This window comes from Falco cherrug, chromosome Z (genome assembly GCF_023634085.1).
Source record: "Falco cherrug isolate bFalChe1 chromosome Z, bFalChe1.pri, whole genome shotgun sequence".
NCBI lineage: Eukaryota > Metazoa > Chordata > Aves > Falconiformes > Falconidae > Falco > Falco cherrug.
This window is the reverse complement of record NC_073720.1, coordinates 9568054-9590399: the sequence shown is the minus strand read 5'-3', so window position 1 is coordinate 9590399 and position 22346 is coordinate 9568054. Positions and strand designations below refer to the sequence as shown.

The window sequence follows — 22346 nt, the reverse complement described above, 5'->3', positions numbered from 1 at the left end:
AAAGTGCTTAAGCAAGCATGGCACATGTCAATTATGTGACTGCGGTCCCAGGGCTGGATACCATGAATATACAACACAGGGATCTCCCAGAGTAGGAAGTGGCAGAACATCACTACTGCGCAAAATCCCAGAAAATGGCATTTACTGGCTGTAATGATCATTCACATGTCACTATTAAAAGGATTACTGATGTACTACTGTACTATCAGGCGGGGTGGTAGGTACTGACATCTCTGTTTCCTCATTAGAGTTGACCTTACATTAGTAGAGCAGCTACAGCAGATCGTTGCCCCACACACAACACACATTGGTTTAAGAGGGCTGGAAAGCATTGGAGGATTTTCTCTCATTTGCGGGTGGCAGAGGGCAGCTGCCAGGCAATACAGCAACTGCATTTGAGGGTGGACCCTGATGGCTGCAGGGATTTTGAACAGTGAGCACAGGACAGAAGTGGAACAAATGTCACACAACTGAGTCTTCTGGTCTATGTGAACTAAACTGGGAATTTCAAAGTAGTTCAAGATGGAATTAGCTAAGACACCGTAACCCACCCCTTCTCAGAGATTCTTCACTGTGTCAAAAAAAACCCCATCCAAACAATCCAGCCTGCACCCTGCTCTTACCATACTTCCTTGTGCATTTGCTCCCCAAAAGCATTTTCAAATACCCAATCACTCTGGAGGAAGATATTAACGTATTTATTAAAAACATATTTATTAAAATACTATTAAGCACTTACAGGGTGGCTTTGTCTTTCTGAAGGCCACACAAATACTCATGAAAGCCTCACAACATCCCTGTGAGGTAGGTTTGTCTTATGTAATTATGTGACTGTTTCATAAATAAAAGATGATGCTATTTAAATAATCAATGTTCATTTGAAGACGGTGACTTTGATTTCCCTGCTTAGACACAAAATGAGTTGGTCGCTACCATGTGTTTCCAGCACATCTAAGATGACAGAATGGCACAGGAAATAATCAGATGAACTGAAACTCAGCAGTGGGCAGACTAAAGTGCAGTTCTAATCTGAAAACTTACAGTACAGAAAAGAGCATCAGGGGCTTCTAAGTGTACAGTATCTCAGTGGCCTCTTGTCAGATAGTGCCCAATTGAGAAGGATGTTTGAATTGTTAACTTTGCAAATGTATGTGTGACAAACTAACATGTCCTCCTGGCTAACAGGATTCTTAACACCACTGACACACCCTGCCTTAGCAGTTCCCACAAGAAGAGAAAGCAGAGGCAATGAGGGATCTTGCACCTTCTGGCTGTCTTCAGGTTTATTGGGAAGGAGATCACACAGACATCACTATCTGAGAAGATACTGCACAAAGGCCAAAAAGTGGTCTGAGCTGTAGAGCAAGCGATTAGGCCAATGCAGAGGCATGGAACCCCAGGTCTCTTTGTAACGTGAATCTCAGAGCAGAAGTTGGAAGGAGCACAGGGAAGTGCAGAGTTTGATTCTGTCTGAAGCAGAGGACATTTCTTTGTTCAGCGGGTTCCTGCCTGCTCCCAGAGCATGCAAGGTCAGGACAGGTTTCTTTCAAAGGAGATGGCAGAAAAATCTTCACACTGTATTTCAGCAAGCGTCTATTAAAGTAACGATGAATTACATTTGCTTTCATTTCACTGCTGCAGTTGCACAGGAAAAAAAGTTCCCTATAGAGCTGTGATATCAAGGGCTTCTTCATGCCCTCTGAAAAGAACATGCTGCAAGTAGTAGAAGGGAATAAAATAATTGTATCAAGTTTTTCCTCAGTGTCCAGTAACTACATCCCTCCCATGTCAAAGTACATCATGGCTATATTTCATGCAAATGCTGCAATGTGTTTTCCATGGGCACATCTTCATGCACAAGGAACTTGGTCTGAACCACTGAGACCCTGCATCAGAGAACACCAAAGCTTATTGCAAATGCTGTCCAGGGTCAGATCTCGGGTCACTTCCTTGAAGAATTTCCAGCTAGGGAGGATGTCTTGGTGGAGGTCATGCTTGTGTGACTCTTTTGGGAGCCTGCTGGCTGGGAGGGTGGTTTCTTTTTCATCACTGCTGTTTTGTTCTTGCTTTTAAATACCTTATTGGGGTCCAGCTTGTTCACAAAGGAATCAGCTTCTTCAGAAAGGAGAGCTGTGTTGATGGTTATGGGTTTATACATGTTAAACCATTGCTGAAAGGCAGTATGGTGGGGAAGGAAGAGGTTAAAAACAAACTGCAATTAGACATGTCCACCTTGTTCCCCCCCACCCCTGAGACTTGATTTTAATCATACACCACTTACCAGTTTGCAGTTTACAGGACTTTGAAGAGTGCTTGTGATAAGGATACGCAAGGCTCAGCTATAGCTACAGCCCTGGAACTGCCCCACATTCCAGGCAGAGAAGAGGAGAACCAGACACAAACCTAACACTACCTTTCCTGCAGTGCAACTCCTATCAGGAACAACTGCTGATTTAAACCACAGGAGGAAAAGCAGAAGGAGGGGATGAAACTAAACCACATTTATTTAGATTCAGAGAAGCAGAAAAGATTAAAAAAACTTGGAATTTAAATGTGCTTATAAATTGAAACCAAACTAATTGAACTTCTCATAATATAGCTTCTCTTCACACATAAAATAATGCAGTTTTTTAAACACTTTACACAAAGGATTTTGTGTTTGTTTCTCTTCAGCCTGATTTTACATCTAGAAGTGACCATGATTTTTTTTTATTCCCAGATGTCACCACAAAGTTACACACTGCAGTTCTCATCTCTTAAGTGTTTTTCCTATAATTTTTCCATTGACAAAGTCAGGAAATAAATCTGTAAGGGTTATGGTGTTACAAATGCCACTGAAGTCATGAGCAAAGTGTTGAACAAGATAAACAGAAGATCAATACCAAAATGCAGATGGCAATCTATTTGTGCACTGCTTAATGGAAAACAGCTTTAATATACCACCCTTGAAGACTCTTAAAAATTATAATGGTTAACATACAAAGAGGATTTTAACTAACAGAGGCTGCAAATGATCAGGGAATACAGGAATGATTTCACTAAGGTTTGTGAATATACTAAACATAATAAAATATTCCAGGAGGAAAGTTACAGAAAGGCAGAGCACAGGCATATGCTAGAGTACCATGTACACAGCCTTGACTGATGAAGCAGAGTACAGTATAGCAGGGAAGGTATCAGAAATACAAAGAAACAAGTTCTGCTGCCCACTGATGGATGGGAAATCAGCAGTGATTTTAGCGAGTAGTTCTGATGTATGTATAGGGCTGAGGCAGGGCCAAGGAATGCCATGCTGGTAAGACAGCTGTCTCATCTAGGTGAAGTGCAGACACCCACTGAGACCCCCAGGCCTTGCCAACATACACAGACGTTGCATAGGCTTACGTGCTGGGTTCAGTAGTACTGTCAGATCCTTTCCCTGACCTGTGGAAGCAGGGTTAGGGCTGAAGGCCCTGTAGAACACAGAGGAATGGCTTCTAATAGCAAGGTTCTGGCAGAGCAGAATAGCAGTTTTACTATTAACGGGCTGGAATGGTCACAAAGCTGTACCTGGAGCTCTCCTTCTAGGACTGCTGGCATTGAAATTGCCCCTTTTTGGGCATCATTTTTATCAAGGCATCCTTTCATGACTGAGGAGGATGCAAAGGAATAAATATTTTTTGCAAGGCTCAAACTTATTGTCTTGCCCTGGGCTTCTGTCTAATCAGTACCTGGACTTTCACTTCCACCCAGGGAACAGTAGGCTCTTGTTCAGTGCTGTGCTCAGAAAACTGATCTAGATAAACCTTACATAGCTATGGGGATGAATGGCTTTACGTCTCCTCACTTGCCAGCAGTCAGAGAAATGGAGGTTTACTTTAGAGTCAAGAAAACAAAGACATTTGAGGTTGACAGCCTGCTATTAGAGGTCAAAGGCAGAGCCCAGCTTGGTTAAGAAAAGCAAGGTTAACACAATGTTAGTGAATTCACTAACACAAACAAATGAGTTAGCCATGCTATAGGCAAAAGACTCATAGCTCCTTCCATGGCTTACTTAGGCTTACACCTAAGCCTGCAGACCACCTGTCAAAAGGTCGGAAGACGCCTATGCTCAGGCAAAATATACTGACAAACTGGATCCTGCTGTCCTACCTTGGCCTGCGGGCTGATCCCATAGCTGGTGAAGGCATACTGCCACTGTGGGAGACCCAGGTGGGTAATGAGCAGGCGATAGTAGGCTGTGAAGGTTTTGGTGAGGAAATGCCAATACAGAGCTCTGTCCAGGAACCATATCTCTGTGTCTGGAGAGACAACTAGAACAAAACAAACAGAAATTACACTGTTGCTTTGAGTGATCAGATCAATCCTTGGCCATCATCAGATGGGAGACACAACATACTTATTAACAAAGGCTACAGATTCAAAAACGCAGCATCCCTGACTAACATAGATGATTATCTAGAGGCAATGTGGTTTTAGTGGTTAAGAGCATAGGGACTGAAAAGCACTTGATTCTGCTCCCAGCCTTACTAAAAATACTTGTGTAACAGCCATTATACTCACTCTCCCTACTGTAAAATGGATGCAATGCTATACTTTCCCAATTTGGGACTGATACACTACATGGAACATGCTTGGACATCAACAACTTCGTAAGCTCAAAGTACAATTATGGCAAACATTTATCTACCCCAGAAAGTAAAAAGCAACTAACTCAATTGTCAGTCATCTGGATTACTGAATAGAGTCCAGAGTCTGGAAGTCATGGGAGCGTTTGCTGCCAACAAAAACACATTTTGCAAAATCTTTCCACAGCAATCAAATATTTCTGTGGTGGCAACATCTTTCATAGCATAACAAGCAGTGATTTTACTTGGGAAATTGAGATGCTGAACACTGTCAATTAAACACACTGCCCTCTGTGTTGACATCAACACTTGTAAACAATGCTCCTTCCCCTTGTCCAGGTTATCCATGGCATGTGTTGAAATCACTAACACTGGAAGGCAAGAGGACAAGTAAAATGTTTCTGTCCTGGAAGTTGTAGTCACACCCAATGAAAGACACAAGAGTGTCTTTCCCAACAAAAGACACAAACCAAATAGTTTTATTAAGAATAGGTATATCACAATTGCACACCCCCCCACAGTGAACATACATGTATAAACATATGCCCAGTGACCTGTGCACTGTGTCAGATGACAACTCCTTCACAAGTGACTTGAGTGTTTCACTAATCCCTGATGAAAACAGCTTTCTGTGTAGCTGTCAGAAGAAACAGCTCGGCTCACATCTTTTCACTCTCCTGTCCAACCCTTACGGCCTAATTTTGACCTAGTTAGCATTTGGAGGCTATGCATCCACACACAAGGTGGAAGAACTAGTATAAGTCTCTCAACCAGCTATGGACCTTTTTTACCATCTACCCTTTGCTTCTAAGAGGTTACAGCCTTTCTCATCGAAATGTAAGGGAACCGTTTCAAGACATGCAAGTAACCACAGCTATGTTAGTGGCTGAGCCCTAGCTCTGTATTATTTCAACATGATTGTATGTAGGTCATATGTAAATGCCTTCCTGTTTCTGTGCATGCAGAAATCTTAAGTTATAACTCTGACTCCAACATTAAAAGGAAGGAAAATGTTAGCTCTAGTTAAGTCTCTGTAAGGTTTAGCCCCTGACTTCAGTGGAGACAGGACATCCCACTAAATGTTCATCTAAAAATTGCAAAGAAGATCAGAAACATAACATGATTGTATAAACGTGGTCTCCAGACAATCCACAAGAGATGGTTAACTTTGCTCTTTTCAGTCTTACCTGGTTTAGCGTGCTTATAAACAAGACAAACTTTGCCATTCCCATTGCATGGGTCTAATTCAAAGATAAGACTACGAGAATCAAAGTGTGGCTTCTCCAGTTTGTCCCCATTACCTGAAAGCAGAAAAAAATCTTCGTGAAATGTGTTTGGAAAACTGACTGTCACTGAGCTGAAAAGGGTGAATCTATTTGATATTTATTAAAAAATCAGCTGAGGAAGAAATAAGTCAAACATATTTATACTTCTTGGAAAGGATTAAGTTCTCTGTCTTTAAAAAAAAAAAGTGAGAAAAATTTTAATCTCCAGTAGGAAAACAAACCAGAGTCAAAATCAGATGGCTGAAAAAAGACATCAAGCTACCCTCTAGTTCCTCCGTGGCGTAAAGCAAGATCAGCTTTACAGATGTCACTCCTGAGAGGTGTTTGTCTTATTGTTTCTTAAAGTCCTCCAGTGTTGGAGATGCCACATTCTCCAAGCAGTCAACCCATATCCACTGTTACCACTTAGAAGTTTGCCTCACGTGGATCCTGAATCTTCCTTGCAGCAACTGAAGCCCATTAGTTCTGTTCTATCCCCATCCCTTTTTTGCCCTACTTTCTTTTTTCCCTAAGGAGGATGGCGAGAACAGTTTATTCTTTTTCTCTTGGCAGAAGACTTTGATGAACTTGGAGAAATACACATTTCTTCATACATTCCAGCGACATCAGCGTCCTTCTCAACAGTCATGTGGTCTTACTCACACTTGTGACCCACAACCACCACACATTTCTACAGGACCATTTCAGGATTGTAGCTGCAAGTTCTTCCAGAATATCATTTTAAATTGTAAAGGTGCTGGGGAAGAAGGTGGCCATAGGAGCTGTATTGTTCAGAAGAATTTTCCCTGAAAGTCAGGATGATAATTCTTGTGGGGATGTAATTTTTTCTCCTTGTACCTTACTAGTGCATCAGTGGAGGTATGAGTGGCTAAATGGAAGCAGATTTTGGTCCATTTCATTACAATGGCTAGAAGAAGATCAGGACTGCAGCCAAGCTGGAATGTACAAAAAGAAACTTCCAGCTGCGTTTAGAAGCTACAAGAGCTATAGAGATTCAGAGATAAGATTGAAATCAAATAGTTATTTTTTAAGCAGTCAGCATGACATCTAGGTCTGTTCTTATCTCCTTAATTTTTCTGACTTGTTAGACTGTAAAAGCTCTGAGAAGTGGTTTTTTTTCTTCTTTTTCTCTCCAAACTGCAGGATGCCCAGCATTTTTAGGCAATCTGGAAACACACATTTTCCAGTGTCACCTCACACTTACATGTATTTACCAGAGTTACTTTTCCAATTCTTAAGAGCATATGCAACTGCCTTTTCACTACCAAGATAAAACCTGTTATCTTTGTTTCATGTAACACCATAAACACACAAAGACTTTAGAAGGTGAATCACTGGAGGAAGCCTCAGTTAAAAATTTAAATAGGGAAAAGGCAGAACAGAAGGACTATCAGGCTGTCAAAAGAGGATGCAAATAATACTAGTAACTGGCAGCATTAACAACCCCCATAAGATTCACAGCATAAAGGTCTACCTCTCAAGGCTGCAGGGGACTAACAGGACATATAGTAGATCCAGCCCAGGAGACAAAGAAAACCCATCCAGTTGGAGTGACCTTTTCTGTTGCTATATCCAAGTGCTATAGCCTAACATTACCCTAACAGTGCAAAAGGGATGAGACAGAGTACACTTTCTACCCTGTTAACAGGACCTTACCTTCCTCATCTGTGTCATCTTCCAGGTCAGCAAGAGTTGGTGCATTAGGCAGAGTGTACATAGACGAACCCCCAAGCCGACATAGCTTTGAGACACTATTAATCACCATGGAGCCCAAGGGCATTGGGGTATCTGCAATAAGATGATCATTAATCACATGCAGTGTCAGGAAAGCATTCTTTTCCTCCACACATGAACTCAACCTCTTCTAAAACACAGAGGGAGAGAACAGATGGGTATACCTAGCAGGCCTGGACACTTAATGAAGTCAGGTTCTACAGGAGCAAAAATTAGGCTTTTTCAAACACAGCACCACACTTACAGGTGATACTACACTATCTCACAGCTGTGCAGGTATGAAAATTACACTGCTGGCTAAGCCTGTGCTACAGCTGTTAGTCCACTCCTGTGAAACTGGCTATTAAAAATCCTGGCTAGCTACAGCCACCTCCTCAAAACTTGTTTTCCCTGCTGCTGCCTCTCCTACCAGAAACCACCCCACCCACACACAGCTTATTGGGCAGCTTGTCCTCTTTCCATCCCATATACCTGCACAGGGTGCATCCTCTAGGTTCCTGCACCAACACAAGACTTTATCACTGTGTCAACATGTGGGTGTTCCTGAATGAATGCTTGAGGACTTGACACTTGTCTCTCCTTCCGAGTACTAGTCCTGTTACCGGACATCAAGTCAACCAGCATCCTGTTCAGCCATGTGCCAGTGTGAATGGTTTCAGAAGACACTACTGGATGCTTGCTCAAACAAGACAGTTGCACATGCTGCCTTGGTCTCTGTGCACTTGTGTGCCCTGAAAACAAGACTCTTCAGAGGTCACAACACTCTAAATCCCACCTGAAACATGACGGGACTCAGGGCAGTTGCTAAAGCCCTGATGTCAACTGTCTCTGAAATGAAATTCTGCTTCCTGAGGAAAACTGTATTTAACACCATCTCCAGAAGTAAGCAGTATCCACAGCTCAATTTGACAACCTTAGCTGACAGCGAGAGCCAGGGTAACAGCTGCAGTGTCTCCAGTGCAGTGCCTGATCCTTGCCAAACAAGGATGGACAATAAAGCTCAGTCCTGTTCTCACTTCCACCACTGACTCCAGTTTAACTGACTCCGGACTTTAGCTTGTGTAAAGCAGAGTCCAGGCTCCAGAATGTACACATGCTTTTTAATGAGAAAGAGGAATTATTAGAGGGTGACTCTTCCTACTGCTTTATGATAGTATAAAGGGCTAGAGCTGCTTTTCCATGAACTACAGAGGGAGTCTATAAACAAGACTTAAACTACATACCTAAATATGAGTGTCAACAGATGGCTAGCGTACTACAAAATGGTATTTATGTCACAAAGACTTGTTTGGTTTCTAGGCACTGTTCAGTGTACATGTCTCTTCTGTAAAAGTCCAGCAGATGCAAGCAATAGTCTTTGCCCTGTTGCATCAAGAAGGGACCTCTGATGCACAGTCATATTTTTTTCCTCACCACGACATCTCTAGAACAGTCTACAATCCCATGCAGAACTACACTCACTCATTAATTGAGAGGTCACTTTTCTGTAGTCACTGATCAAGCTGCCTAGCAGAAACAAACCACTTCATTTTTCTGTGAGTTAAAGAATCATGCTAATTTGTCTTTCAAAATGAAGTGCTGCACATGCTTTTGCTCAGACTAATGCAGGATGCTGACAGAATTGTATCGACTATGCAGAAAGTAAGTTTGAAATTACAGAGATTCTCCAAAGGAAAGACTAGCTGCAATGAAATAAGGGTATTGGTGGAGAGGGATACCTGGACTCACCATCGGTCTTCACGCTCCAGGTCATCTGGAAGCCATCAGTCATCAGATAGAAGTTCTTTAAATCTTCTGGTAATACGCAGGAGTTTTTCTGCAATTCACAATCAAAGTGTTATGAGAAAATGCTGAATGTGTCTCAAACCCAAATAACAACTAAATATTAGTACAGAAATATTTGCTACCAAATGTTTTGCTCAAGTCCAAGATGATTCAAATCAGCTCAAATATTTTGTCCCAAAACTTTGAGGAAAAAATGCCTATTTCTTGAGTCTGTGCTACTATATTAACAAAGATGACTCGGGAAAATTTCACAATGAGCGATCAGTCATCACAAGATTTTTACAAGGTTGCTCCCCAACTGAGATGGCATATCATCCTTTGATACTAACAGCCACTCCAAGATCACATACATAAAAATAATCAGCTTTTTTATAGATATGGCTTACAAAGGTAGAGTTTTGCTTTAATTGAAATCAGGCTAAATCTACCTGTTCCTCTAAAGCATGTATAATACTAACACAAGGATTCCCTTCTTTTGCGGGATTTCAGTTCCAAGTAGGTGAGAGAAGCATAGACTAAAGAGTTGCAAATAATTAAGCAGGTTTGATGTTTCACTTAAACAGTATGCGTGCAAACACACATAGAGCCAGTCTCACAAGCCTGCTGGTCTGCCTTCATGCCACCAAACTTCAGTGCTGGCTGGGGCTCTTAGTCCTGCTTCCTTCTGAGGCAACAGTGAAAAAGCTGCTCCAGTGAGCTGGTGAAAGTACTTTTAAGAACCAGGACCCTTCTCCTATTCTTACCTTGGTTGTGAAAGGAGCCTTTCTTAGCTTAGACTCTTCAGCTGTGCCACAAATATGAGAATGAAAGATAAAGCTTAATTCTCAGAACAAGAAGCCCAAAGCACTACAGGCTCGTGGTGACAGGACTGGCTGCAGACCAGTGACCCTCTGTTCCTATTGTGTCAAGAACACAAAATAAAAAAGTACAGAAGCCTGTCAGTTTTAAGAAGACAACCAACACACATGACTAAAGGAGCTATCTGTTGTTCTGTTTGTAGTTGGTTTAGAGAAAGACTGAGAAACATTGAAGTGAATTTGCATTTAAAGTATCACCAAACTCAAGAATCAAAAAGAATCAGATCTCAAAACAAACAAACAAAAAGTATCAGATGGTCTCCTGTGATGCAGGTTCCACAATCCAGATTGCTTGTCCAAGGCCTGCACCACCTTCCTTGTGAAAAAGTGTTCCTAATTGCAGTCTGAACCTCCAAGCTGCAACTTGTGGTCATTCTCTCTTTTCAGCTTCATGTGCCTTTAAATCAGCTTGGGAACAAAGACAAATAAACCCTTTGAGGGTCATTCTTTGTCATTAAACCAGAAGGATAGACAACTTCTTTAAAATGCTGATCTGAGAGCTGTTTATAATCACAGGACCCTGGGAACTATATTTTACAGGGAAAATGGACAAATACTGTGAGAATTGCAATATAGTATGTCTGATAAATCAAGTACTTTTGTGACAGTATTTGCAGCCTTTTCTAAAACAGGTGTATTTCTTCCATTCAGCCAGTTTTAAAGACATGCTGTTGGACATGGCCTGCTCTTTGCGCAGTTTGACACCCAAAGCCAGAAAAGACAGAATTACAAACCTTAAGAACATTTATAGGTCAGTAGTGCTGTCCCTCCTATAGGCTTACCGTGCCACAGATCAAGATGTTATCCACAGCTAGGCCTCAGAGTCAGATATTAATAGTTTTCCATAATTGTGCCTTTGCTGGGCCTACTTCCCTACACTACTAGAAAATGTAATGTTCAAAGTTTCATAAAATAAAGCAAGAATATTCTGGTAACCAGTAGCTAAGGAAAAGAAACATGCACATGCAGTTCCTGTAGCTCTGCTTTACTTGGAGCATCAATTTATAACATCTCAACAGAACCTGATCAGATTCTCCTCCGTGTCTGCAACTTGTGCTATCTGCCCTGATGTTGCCTAAATGCATCTATCCAGCAGGAGCTACCTGCCAGCTGTGCATCCAGCTGCAATGCTGGCCTCTGGTCACCAGCTCAAGCAAGGAAAGGTGCTGGTCTCCTGCCCACATCCCCTCCCTTCCCTAGGATCAGGGCATCCCTTCTGCCTGTTAAAGCCTTACTCATGGACACTTTCTTTGAATTGTTACAGTCACTGTCCCCTCAACTATGGTGTATACACTGTGCAGGAGCCTCTAACCCACCCACAACCTTCACTCTTGTGTGTTAAACTTACTTTCTAAGTGTACCCATTTATGCTGACAGAGTGTTACTGATGAGACCCAGACATTAAAGGCTTTGCAGCTTGCAATAGGGCAGGTCATTTTACTTGCCCTGTCAGCAGCCTGGTCGCTAGCACAGCGCTTTCCTAATCCAGGTAGGGAAAGTCTTCACAGGCAAAAAGTACTAAAGCAGAGAATCTGATACTGCAGAAACTTTGTTTTGAGAAGAACTTATCGTCCTTTGATAAAAGACTGTTGATGGCTGAGACCCTGGTGGTACATTTCAGGAGATTACTAAACCACATGGACATATCTGAAGTTCTTCAAATGCCTTTAACAAACACACCTTCTTCTGCGGGTTCTTCTTAGTCCTAAATATTTATAATTTCATGCTGCACTTTCACCACTTCCAATCTTAAACTGTAGCTATAAGCACAGTCACAAGGTTTAAAACTATGAAGAAAGAAAATACAACAGACCTGCTACAAAGCCTCAGAAGAGTACAATATTTACACAACACTTTCAGTTCATTTAAAACCCCCTGATTTTAACTAACCTGCCCCAACTGTAAAAATACATATGCGAACAGCTGTCTTGACTTCAGTAGGTGTTCTCCTTTAAGCAGGAGAACCAGATCTGCTGGCATGACAAAATATAAGATTTTAAAACTTCCATCATAGCATCCAGTCAAACGCTACCACAAATCAGGCACATACCAATTTAACAAGCATAGCTGATTAAGATAAGGAGAAAGTACATCTGGATAGGCCTTCTGCTCTGAATCCTCCTTTCCTGTATGGGGAGATTAACATGTGCGTGTTTCTCCAGACGGCTGCCCTCCCCACTCTGTCTTAGAATTCTCCTAACCATATCCCTTTGCGTGACTTCCCAAATGATGCTGCAAAATGATGGGTGGAAAATGCTGTACCAGAGGACATCTGGGGTCTACAGGAAAAGATGTCTATACAGGGAGCTTTGCTAATACCCACCTCTTCCATCTGAAAGAAAGCACTGATTGATTTGTTATATTATGCTCAACCACATGACCCTATGATGTCAAAACAGTGGTCTTCCAACAGCAGAGTTGGAGAAACAAGCCACTACTATATACTAAAAATGGTTTCTCAAGCTCTGTACTCCCCCTCCTCAACTGGTAGTTTCCAGGGCTGTGATCTCCAGCTCCATAAAATACAATATTCCTAATAATGTGCCAGAAGTGGCTTAACCACAGCCCTGACAAGCAGCTGTTTTCACTCCAGTCATATGGTTATAGTCATCAGCTCATAAAACAAAATATCTCAAGTGCCCAATATGGTGTGTGAGTTCTATTTCTTTTGTTTATTGTCCGTAATATCTCCAAATAGTCTCCCAAGAAAGCACAGTCCATTGAGGATACAGAATATTAGAACCAGGGTAGTTTTGATGCCAAGACCTGATCAGCACTGGATCCAGAGCTAAACCACTGACATATGGCAATTCACTTAAAGCACTGTTAATGCCTCCCAAGCAAATGTCCTACAGAAATCGACAGCAATGAAAACATACAGCTCTAGAGACTTCTCTGAAAAAAAACTGAATTAGTTTTATCCAGCTTCTGGGGAGAGAAGGAAGGGATTTATGTCATTTCTCAGGGTTTCCAAGTAGCAGAGCATACCAGCAGCCACCTTTCCCTCTCCCTAACATCATGCTGTTTCATGACTGGTCTGCCCCTAGCTGCCAGTGATTGCAGATGTTAATTAATGTAACATTTCTGCGTTCTATAAGACATTCTTGTTGCATCTTTTATAAATCTGATCTGGGGGTGGGTGGGTGGGGTAGGGATCCCAGGAGATCACCTTACATGGACTTCCTGCCCTGAAAGGCGCTGGGCTGGAGTATAATTGATCCCTGCTGCAGGGAACCGGATTTGACAATTGTCTTGTGGATGATATTGTGTAGCCAGTTTTTAAATCAGAAAGGAGGGGAACACTGTTTCAGAAACACTATCTACCTCCCAAAAGTCCTGCAGCCTCTCCTTTATTATGCAGCTTGAAGAAATGCACCTTTTTTCATGCACTGGTTTTGCTGGATCCACTTTCCCCACCTCTCCCATCATCAGGGCCACAAGACAGGTTCAAGATGGGCAGATGCAGTGCTCCTGGGAATCATCAATGGCAGCTTGCCTAATGCTGAGGGAGGATGTTACAAGAAGGATGACAAGAAGGACCCTTGTGGATGCACAGGCCTGCATACATACTTTTGAGTCAAAATGCCAGGGGAGGTTTAGACTGGACATCAGGAAAAATTTCTTCACTGGAAGGGTGGTGAAGCATTGGAACAGGCTGCCCAGGGAGATGGTGGAATCACCATCCCTGGAAGTATTTAAAAAATGGATAGATCCAATGCTTAGCGACATGGTTTAGCGGTGGGCATGGCACTCCTGGGTTAACGGTTGGACCTGATGATCTCAAAGGTCTTTTCCAACTTAAACCTAAATGACTCTGTGAAGACTTCTAGAACAGCCAGGAACTACCACCACAGTACCCACTGAGATCCACATTCAGAGAGAGTTTCTAGATTGTGTGGTAGCCTGAGACAGTCCTCCCCTCAGAGAGAAAAGCAACAGGGTGCTTGAGGGCTCTTTTATGGATTTGTTAGAGGAAAACACATCTTTGTAGAGAAAGTGTATAAGGAACAACAACAAATTTCCCATGTAGACTTGCAGAATATCAAAGCTCCAGCAACGTGATAGGCAGGGACCACCTACAACCAGCCAGCGGCAGTTCAGACACTGCTAACAAACCAGCAGAGGAACAGGCAAAATGACTCCCTCCCATCCCTTGGCCTGCTGTGGTACTGAGCTCTGGGACCTCCAGCTACCCCTGACAGAACGCAGTTTTCTTTTCTTTGAAAACCAAAACAATGATGTGACTTATTTCTCTTCTGGTTGACGCAAAAAAGAAAATGTGTTCAGATGTTGTCATAGCAGATACCCTAAAACATTGCTGGGAAGCACTCTGGTAACACTTACTTTTAAAAACTGCACATGGAGGGGAGCAGGCCAGTTGCCTGCCCAGTTTTAGGAGTGGGAACAGGTTCATAGCATGATAATGCAGTTATTACAGCTGGCGTTCCAGTGACATGGTAACTTTGTTTCTACTCTGCCTTCTATTGCTTGCCTAACTTTCTTGGGGAAGAGATATCACCTTGGCAGGTCAGAATATCAGGAAAGGTGAAAAGGCAATCTGCTTTTATTATAACATTTTGAACTGCTTGAAAGTTTGGGGGAAGTGATGCTACCCATGTAAACACTAGACAATCATATATCTTAAGTATTTTTGCAAGTGCGCTGATTTCCAATAAAATATTCAGGATTGGCTTCCTGAAGTGTAAAACTTAACAGCTCTTTCTGCCTCTACAGAAAGCCTTGGACAAAAAAACCCCACCAAAACCCCAAAAAACCACTCTTCTGCCTTCCTACTATCTTACTGCACTGTCTCCTGTCATGAAGCTCACCTTCTCTTGCAAAGCCTCATGGCAGCTAATGGATGTTTCACAAGCTGATCTAAGATTTTAAAACTTCCATTGTAGCATCTAGTTAAAAACTAGCACAAACCGGGCACAGCCCAATTGAACAAACACAGCTGATGGAGGCAAAAGAAAATGCATATTGCTAACATTATTAGAATATAATTTTAACCATTCATAAAAAAAGGTTGATTTTCTTTTAAGAGTTTCTGAACACCATAGGGTTTTTTCTCAGTAGAAGTACATTTCCATTGCAAAACAGAAATATGACTGAAAAAAATGCTTCTAGAAAAAAAAAGTAAAAAAAAATAATTCTGAAGAATAGGGCTTTTATTTGGTAAGTCTCTATAAAAAAAGAGGGTGTTTTGGGAAAAAGAACGTAATTTTGGGAACAGTTTAGCCAGTTTTCTCCACATCACACAAAAAGCCCTGCAAATACTTTTATAAGCAATGATGTAGAAGGGAGTTAAAAATACAGACTGTGACAAGATCTTGTTAAAATTTCAACTAGAAATGATTATGTGCATAAGTATTGCCACCTAGTGGTTACCAAAAAAATCCACACCTGTGGTAAAAGTGAACGTTGGGTACATACAAACTTGTATTCAAATTCAAGCAGAATGAGTTTGAGGTGCAAGTTCATCCTGGAAGGGCTGTGTGAGATGCTGAGTGCTTTCCACTCAATCATCACTGCAGGACAGACTGCAAATGCGTGGACTGTGTTAGATATCAGACTTCATCCCCAAAGATCAAGAAAAAAATAAGGAAAAAGAAAATAGTTACCTTTTAAATTCAAGAAGAGAGATTTCAGGTTTTGCCAATGCAACTGGAACCAAAGCCCAAGAAACAGATAGCGAAGTCCTTCACCATTAGCAGTCCAGCTCAACTGTATCTACTTAGCTTTTGCTATTTATTTCCACAATTAACTCAGTCCATTAGTGGGTAGGGAGGGAGCTGAGGTTGTGTTTTGACATCTTTGGAGTGAAATGCTTTGGCTACAGCATTTCAAAGTCTGACTTCACGAGAACAGCCCAGTTTTGAAAGAAACCCTATTAGATTTGGAGGAGTAGCAGCACCTGAAAATGACAGCAATACTATTGTTCAGGAGAAACAGTCCTCTCCACTCAACAGAAGAATGAGCGAGTGTCACCCTGCCACTCCCAGACCTGAGCTGGCTCACAGTCAGGGTGCCTCAGACTTCCCAGCCCAGTTTATTTGACACCTGAACAACAGCTACAGGAAATCAGGAATAAGTTCACACAAACCTGAAAAACCGGGCATTTCTGCCTGACCACAGCTGCTGAGAAGTTTCAGTAAATAACACAGGTGTACATCACATACATTCTAACCTGGACTTACAAACTCTTGATAAATATCACTAATTGAGATAGGCCATTACAAAACCTAATGCAATATTCTTCCTTACTGTTAAGGAAAAACTGTACATGGCAAGGTGTGATCAAAGGGCAAGTTATTTTATGCAGCAGCAACAAGGGCAGTCTCTGGGAGCATGTGCGTTAAGGCATAGCCAGGGCTGGAGCAGAGGGAGGATGATTCACTCAGCACCATCCTCTGACATGCCCCTTTCCAAAGGCCAGTCAGCTTCCACTGTCCCTTCCCTACATATCAGCAATACCTAGAAAGGAGTTATTCCCCCATGGTCATAGGATTGACAAACATATATATAGTCAAAAAGGGGACCAAAAATGCCATCTCTGCCCACCAAAGTCACATGACAGTATTCAAGAACCCTCTGGTCATGCAGTCTGGTGCAGTGAGGTCAGCTAATGTGGAGTGAAGGTTAATAAGCTTCTTAATTTTGTTTGAAAGGGAGTTGGAAAATGGTTTCAGACCTGAGTCAGAACAGTGTTTGTTCTCCACTGAGTCACCAATGTTGCTGCCTACTACAGTTATGTAATTTCTTCTTAAGAGCTGTCATTCTGAATACACTTACACTGATGGAAGTTTCTTTAACAGATCAGGCACATGTGATAGCCTAAAATACAGAGTAATACCTGATTAAAAAAACCCAACAATATCTGTTTAGGCTCCACTGTGTATTAAACTTGTTAACAGGCTGTCTCAAACAAATGCAAAGTAGCCATTGCATTTGACATTCTCCATGGGCTGTCGTACATTCAGACAGACCTCATTGCAGTATTACCACAAAAATACTCACTTGCTCCCATGAAATGATTGTGTGGCGTTCAGCTGGCTCCTTTTCCACAAACGTCACCTCAGCAACTCCTGGAGAAGTCTCTAAAAGGAAAAAGAGGAGCAAGTTCACAGCTGGCACGGGTGAGACCAACACTGTGAGTCAGACAATTTTGCAAGTTAATCTTACTGACAGCTGGGGAAAAGGCATTAATGACTGCCAGCATTGTGCTGGTGACTGAGCAGTCACTTTCTTTTGTCTGTAACTGTACTCAGCATGTCTTGGCATAAGGATGGGTAATGCTGCACAACATGTCAGCCTTTGATATTTGTTATACATACATACACACATTTTGTATTCAAGGTCTAATCTTTTGCAGAGGATTAATGGAAAAATCAACCATGGGTTCCCAGGCAAACTCTAAGAGAAGCAAATCTTTCTTTATAAGCATACCCTGTGGTTTCAGTTGGGTAGGATATTCTCAGCTTGAGACAAAATGTTGTGCAGTGTTGCTGTGAATTGCAAACTGTATTCCACAAAGATAAGCACACTTCAACACTGGATTCAGTGGGTTTGAACAGAAGCAGAATCTGATCCTGCTGAAGGGATCTGCATGAGCAACCATAAGTTCTCTGGAATCCCAGCTGGGCACACGTGAATTTGTTACAAGCACTGAGCTCATAATTTATAAAATTCATCCGAGTATTTTACGGGAAAGAATTCTATATAAATGCAAGATAGTAATCTACACGGTGCTATCCTTGCAGGTGTGCAATGGCAGAACAGTCTTGCTTGCACTTATTATTTTACAACATTTTACTTCATCTACAGCCAACTGAAATACTTCCCACTGACTTCATTCACTTTGGATCAGGTCCAGAAAGACTACTAACTTGGTGTTGTGGGAACTGCAAGCCCAGCACAGGGTTGTGGAATAGAAGTGATCACTATGCAGAGCTTTCAAGACTGGCTGTGCTATGAAAGTATTGTCTCCCAAAGCAGTCACACATATTATAATCGCTTTCTGGTAAAACATACACAGTGCACTAGACAGGAAAGGCAGGCACGAGAAAGCTTTGGTTTGGTTTTTATCTCCAGCACTGGACTTTTTAATTCTACCAGTAGTGTTGTTCTTGTCTGTTCTCTTGGTGGAAGTGCTTCACCCTGCTTCAGGAAGTCTAAACTTCACTTTATTGGAAATACTGATAGGTACATTGTCAGACAATTTAAAAGACAAGACAACCAGAAAACCAAACTCCAACTTTAAGACAGAAAAAAGAAAAAAAAAAATATCCTAGCAGTTCACTTAGGTAATCCCTTTGGCCAAGGTGGGGCCCCAACATACAGAAGAGTTATGTTTGGCAAAGTTCCACTTCCAATAGGTGAGGGTGCAAGGCAGAAGCGTCTGTCTTTTTCTAAAATATAAGCCATTCATATGTATTCACTTCTGAAGAAGTATGTGAAATGAATGACCTAACCAGTCTTTTCCATCTAAGCTGTGCAAGCCTTATGACAAGTTAAGAGATTATAATAACAGAGTAATTGTTATTTCTGTGATCAAAGAAAACAGCAGGGATGTTTAATTCATCATGCACAATGGCTCGGCTGGGATGACAGAAGATTAAATATCCTATCAGTCAAAGAAGCCATCTAGGAATGAGAGAACTCTAAATAGGTCTAAACCAAACCCAAGATCAAAAGAAAGAAATTCTGTCTTAAAAGCCTGAATGTTGTATTAAAAATATCTTGTGGGTGAACTGAAGACCACATTTAATAGATGTGTGTGGGTATGGACAGGAGCTCCATTAAACATTAATGAGGAAAAGAAGTCGGCAATGGGTTGCTTTTTCTTCTAGATGGAAGAAATAAAGAAGCTACCCAGGTTAGACAAAAGTTACAGGATAAAGCTTAACTAGTTCAGGTCACTCCTCCATATTAACTATCCTGAATCAGGATCACAGTAAACTCTGTCCTAATTTTAGGACATTTAATCTGGAAACCTCCAAAAATGCTTTGCAGTATTAATGAGAAATAATGGATGCAATGGTGTGACACAAAGCTGAAGCAGGAAATCACAGCCTTATCAGTCCTTATGGTACTGCTAATACTGACTGTAAGTCGGATAAACTCTCAGCATCTTTGTAAAGCATCTGGATAGTTACATTCTTATGCAATAAGAACTGGAAATAGTGAAGTATGGTCCTGCCCTAGGCAGTGCAGAACAGCTAACATCTCCCATTAAGACTTAGCTGTGAGCCAATCAACCTTTCTAGAGTTTGCTAGTAGTCACAGAACTTCAGCACAATGAATCTTGCTGGCAGGGAGAAAAATGCTTCTTTTTCCCCAAATTACAACCTCCATAATGGTTGTGAGAAACCTCCCACCTTGTAGGGACTTCCACAGAGACTACAAGCTAAAAAAACCCTCAAGACACATACCCCCACCCCCCGCTCATATACAGGATTTGTTTAAAGGAGGGTTTTTGAAATGGTGCCATGAATATTTGTTTGTAAACTTTTTCAAAAATTTCGCCTCAAGCTCCCATATACTGTATGTGCAAAATTTTCTTGCTTTAAAAGAGTATGTTGAGTTTCATTACATGACCATTTGTATCTCCTGGAAAAAATGTTTCACAAACTCAACCAAGTTAAAAGCCTGTTACTGCTTTTATATTATGGTAGGCAGAAAAGAATCTGCTGGCTTCATGAGACTTCCCAAAAGAAGACTGAAAATAAGATAGACTCTAGTGCTGCAAACTACCAAGTAAGGAATCTTTCTGAATGAGATACCCTTAGTTATTTGAAAGAACAGATTGGTAATGTTTCCCAATTAGTGCAGCAATTCTAATTAATATGGTGGCATAATTTACATGCTTTGGACTACTTCACTGGAAAAAAATATGCAAAATTCCCAGAAGGAGTGGAGAGATGGAGAAAAGAACCAGAGTAAAACATCACTGCAATGGACTGGGGTACACATTGCTATACTGCACAACACAAGTTGTCAGAGATACAGACAGAAAAACAAAGAAACCCAAACACAAACCAGGAAACAACTTCCACGTGAAAGGGATATTACAGGACTTTCAGAGCAAAACCTGCATTGCCATGTCTTGCTGGTGCAACTAACACACCTACCCAAAACATTTTATATGGTAACATTATTTTTGGACATAGTTAACATCATGCAGATCTCATACATCTGAGCCTGGCTGGTAAAAATGAGGGCAGGACTAGTAATTTGTAAAAATCGTTATTTCAAAAAAGCATTTGCCATGATGGTTGATTATCAGTAGTTTCACATTTTTAATGCTCTCACAGACTAGAAAGTTAATGTTATCCTGACCTCACAACTGGAAAACCAAAAACCTAAAAAACCAAAAGAAAACCCCCAACCCAGGAAGTGCACCAGTAAGTCAGTAAGAGAAAGCTGAACAGAGACTGAGGACAAAAGCCTGTCTTAACTGAAGCCCACAGAAAGAATTTTGGCCTGATCTTCTAATCTTGTCTGAGAGCTATCCACAAATGTGTACAATTAGCCATATACTAGGTTACCAGATGAAACTCACTGTCCTGCAATACAGCAGCTGGGTGAAGTAACTACAGCAGTCCCTTTTGGCTTTAAAATTCATAGGAAGAAGTTCTGGAACTGCAATTCGTAATGTTGTATGCAAGGCTTGGGACAGATGTATTGCTTTCCAGACATACAAATATGACAGTTCTGTAACCCAAGCTGCTGACAGAGAAAGGTCTGATGCTAAAACCCTTTACAGATGCAAATACTTTCACCAATTCTTGTGATTCTACTGACATGAGTAAAGTTTTGTCTGAGAAGCCTGACTTTCAGATGTTGAATGCCTTGCCCTCCTGCTGAACTTCAAAGGGAACTGCAGGGATGCAAGAAAGCTCAAGATCTGAGCAAAAACCAGAGATGGCAAACAGGGCGTGTTGTGGGAAAACTCCCATGGTATGGGAATAAGCTGCAGGGCACCTATGGGGAGCTGATCCTGAGCAGATTCACAGATTAGTCTTCTGACAGAACACTGTGCCACGCTCAACTGCTTCCATTGGGCATGCTACCTGCTGACCCTATGTTACAAGAGATTGTAAGAATTATGCATGCTTTTGGATAAAACACCACCTTCTCTTTGATTTATTTTTTGAAAATGTAGGGCTCTCTTAATTCGAGACATTCAGGATTTCTGCCATTGATTCAAATGGTAGAAACGGGGTTTTTGTGTGTGTGTGTGCATACAAGAAGCACAGCTATGTGATTCTAGAGGAGGAACTGTGACAACCCTGTGACTGGGGTTCAGCCAGGAGCACCGTGGTTCCCAGCGCTGCACGCACCTCACGCCCTGGGGCTGGCCAGCGGTTCTGGGCTGCGGGGCCGACTGGGGCAGCCACGGCCGAGCCGAGCCCTGCCCTGCCAGGCCCGGCCCCACCGCTGCTGAAGCGCCTCGGGGCGGGGGAGCTCGGAGCCCCGGCAGGGGCCGGGGCCTACAGGGCCGCCCCAGGACCACCACCCCGAGCGCTGAGGGAGGCGCCCCTTCCCGCCCCCGAGGGGGTTTCCATGACAACCGTGTGAAACCCACCACCCTACCCCCAGCCCTAACCCAGGCCCAAGGGCTCTCGCACACAACCACTCACCCAGTATCCGCGTGACCCCCAGGGTGAGCTTGTCCAGGTGGGGTTTGATGCTGGCGGAGGGCTTCTCCTCCATCCTCCGCAGGGCCCCGCCAGGCTCCCCTCACCGGCAACGACAGGGTACTCAGGCAAGACCGATGATGGCGTGTGCGTGTGTGCGGGGCAGGGGGCGGCGGGGATACCCCTTTTGTCCTTCCTCCCGCTCTGTAGCCGCGGCTGCGCCCCGAGGTGCGGCGGGAGCGGTAGTTCTACAGCCGGCTGCGGGAGGCGTGAGGCGGCCTGACGGGAGCGGCAGTTCCGCGGGCGCGCGGCCCGCCGCAGCCCGCGCTCGGGGCACTACGACTCCCAGCATGCACCTCTGCCCCGCGCGCCGGCCCCGCCGGTGGGCCCCGGCAGCCGCCAGGCGACGCCGGCGCGGGTAGCCAATGGGCAGCG

At 42.6% G+C, this 22346-nt stretch overlaps 1 protein-coding gene across 2 annotated transcripts; it reads right to left on the bottom strand.

The window, feature by feature from the left end:
• Positions 1-675: 675 nt before the first annotated feature.
• TPGS2 (tubulin polyglutamylase complex subunit 2) lies at positions 676-22275 on the bottom strand. 2 transcript variants are annotated; one of them, XM_005436860.4, is made up of 7 exons: positions 21915-22273; positions 17290-17369; positions 9356-9443; positions 7550-7681; positions 5795-5908; positions 4132-4292; positions 676-2170 (listed from the first exon to the last, which is right to left on the bottom strand). In XM_005436860.4, exons 1-7 carry the CDS (start codon positions 21985-21987, stop codon positions 1943-1945), a joined length of 876 nt encoding a protein of 291 aa, XP_005436917.1. In that variant the 5' UTR covers positions 21988-22273; the 3' UTR covers positions 676-1942. The 2 variants fall into 2 exon arrangements, with proteins under 2 accessions (XP_005436917.1, XP_027657765.1); XM_027801964.2 differs by having other exon boundaries at positions 1964-2130; positions 21915-22275.
• Between the last annotated feature and the right edge of the window lie 71 nt (positions 22276-22346).

What these genes read in the sequence shown, in the direction of transcription:
- TPGS2 (XM_005436860.4), bottom strand. Translation starts at nt 21,987, where the DNA reads ATGGAGGAGAAGCCCTCCGCCAGCATCAAACCCCACCTGGACAAGCTC. An exon ending in GGGGGTCACGCGGATACTGG is followed by an intron (nt 17,370 to 21,914) that starts GTGAGTGGTTGT and finishes TTTTCCTTTTAG; the next exon opens with AGACTTCTCCAGGAGTTGCT. An exon ending in GGATCAGCCCGCAGGCCAAG is followed by an intron (nt 2,171 to 4,131) that starts GTAGGACAGCAG and finishes ACTGCCTTTCAG; the next exon opens with CAATGGTTTAACATGTATAA.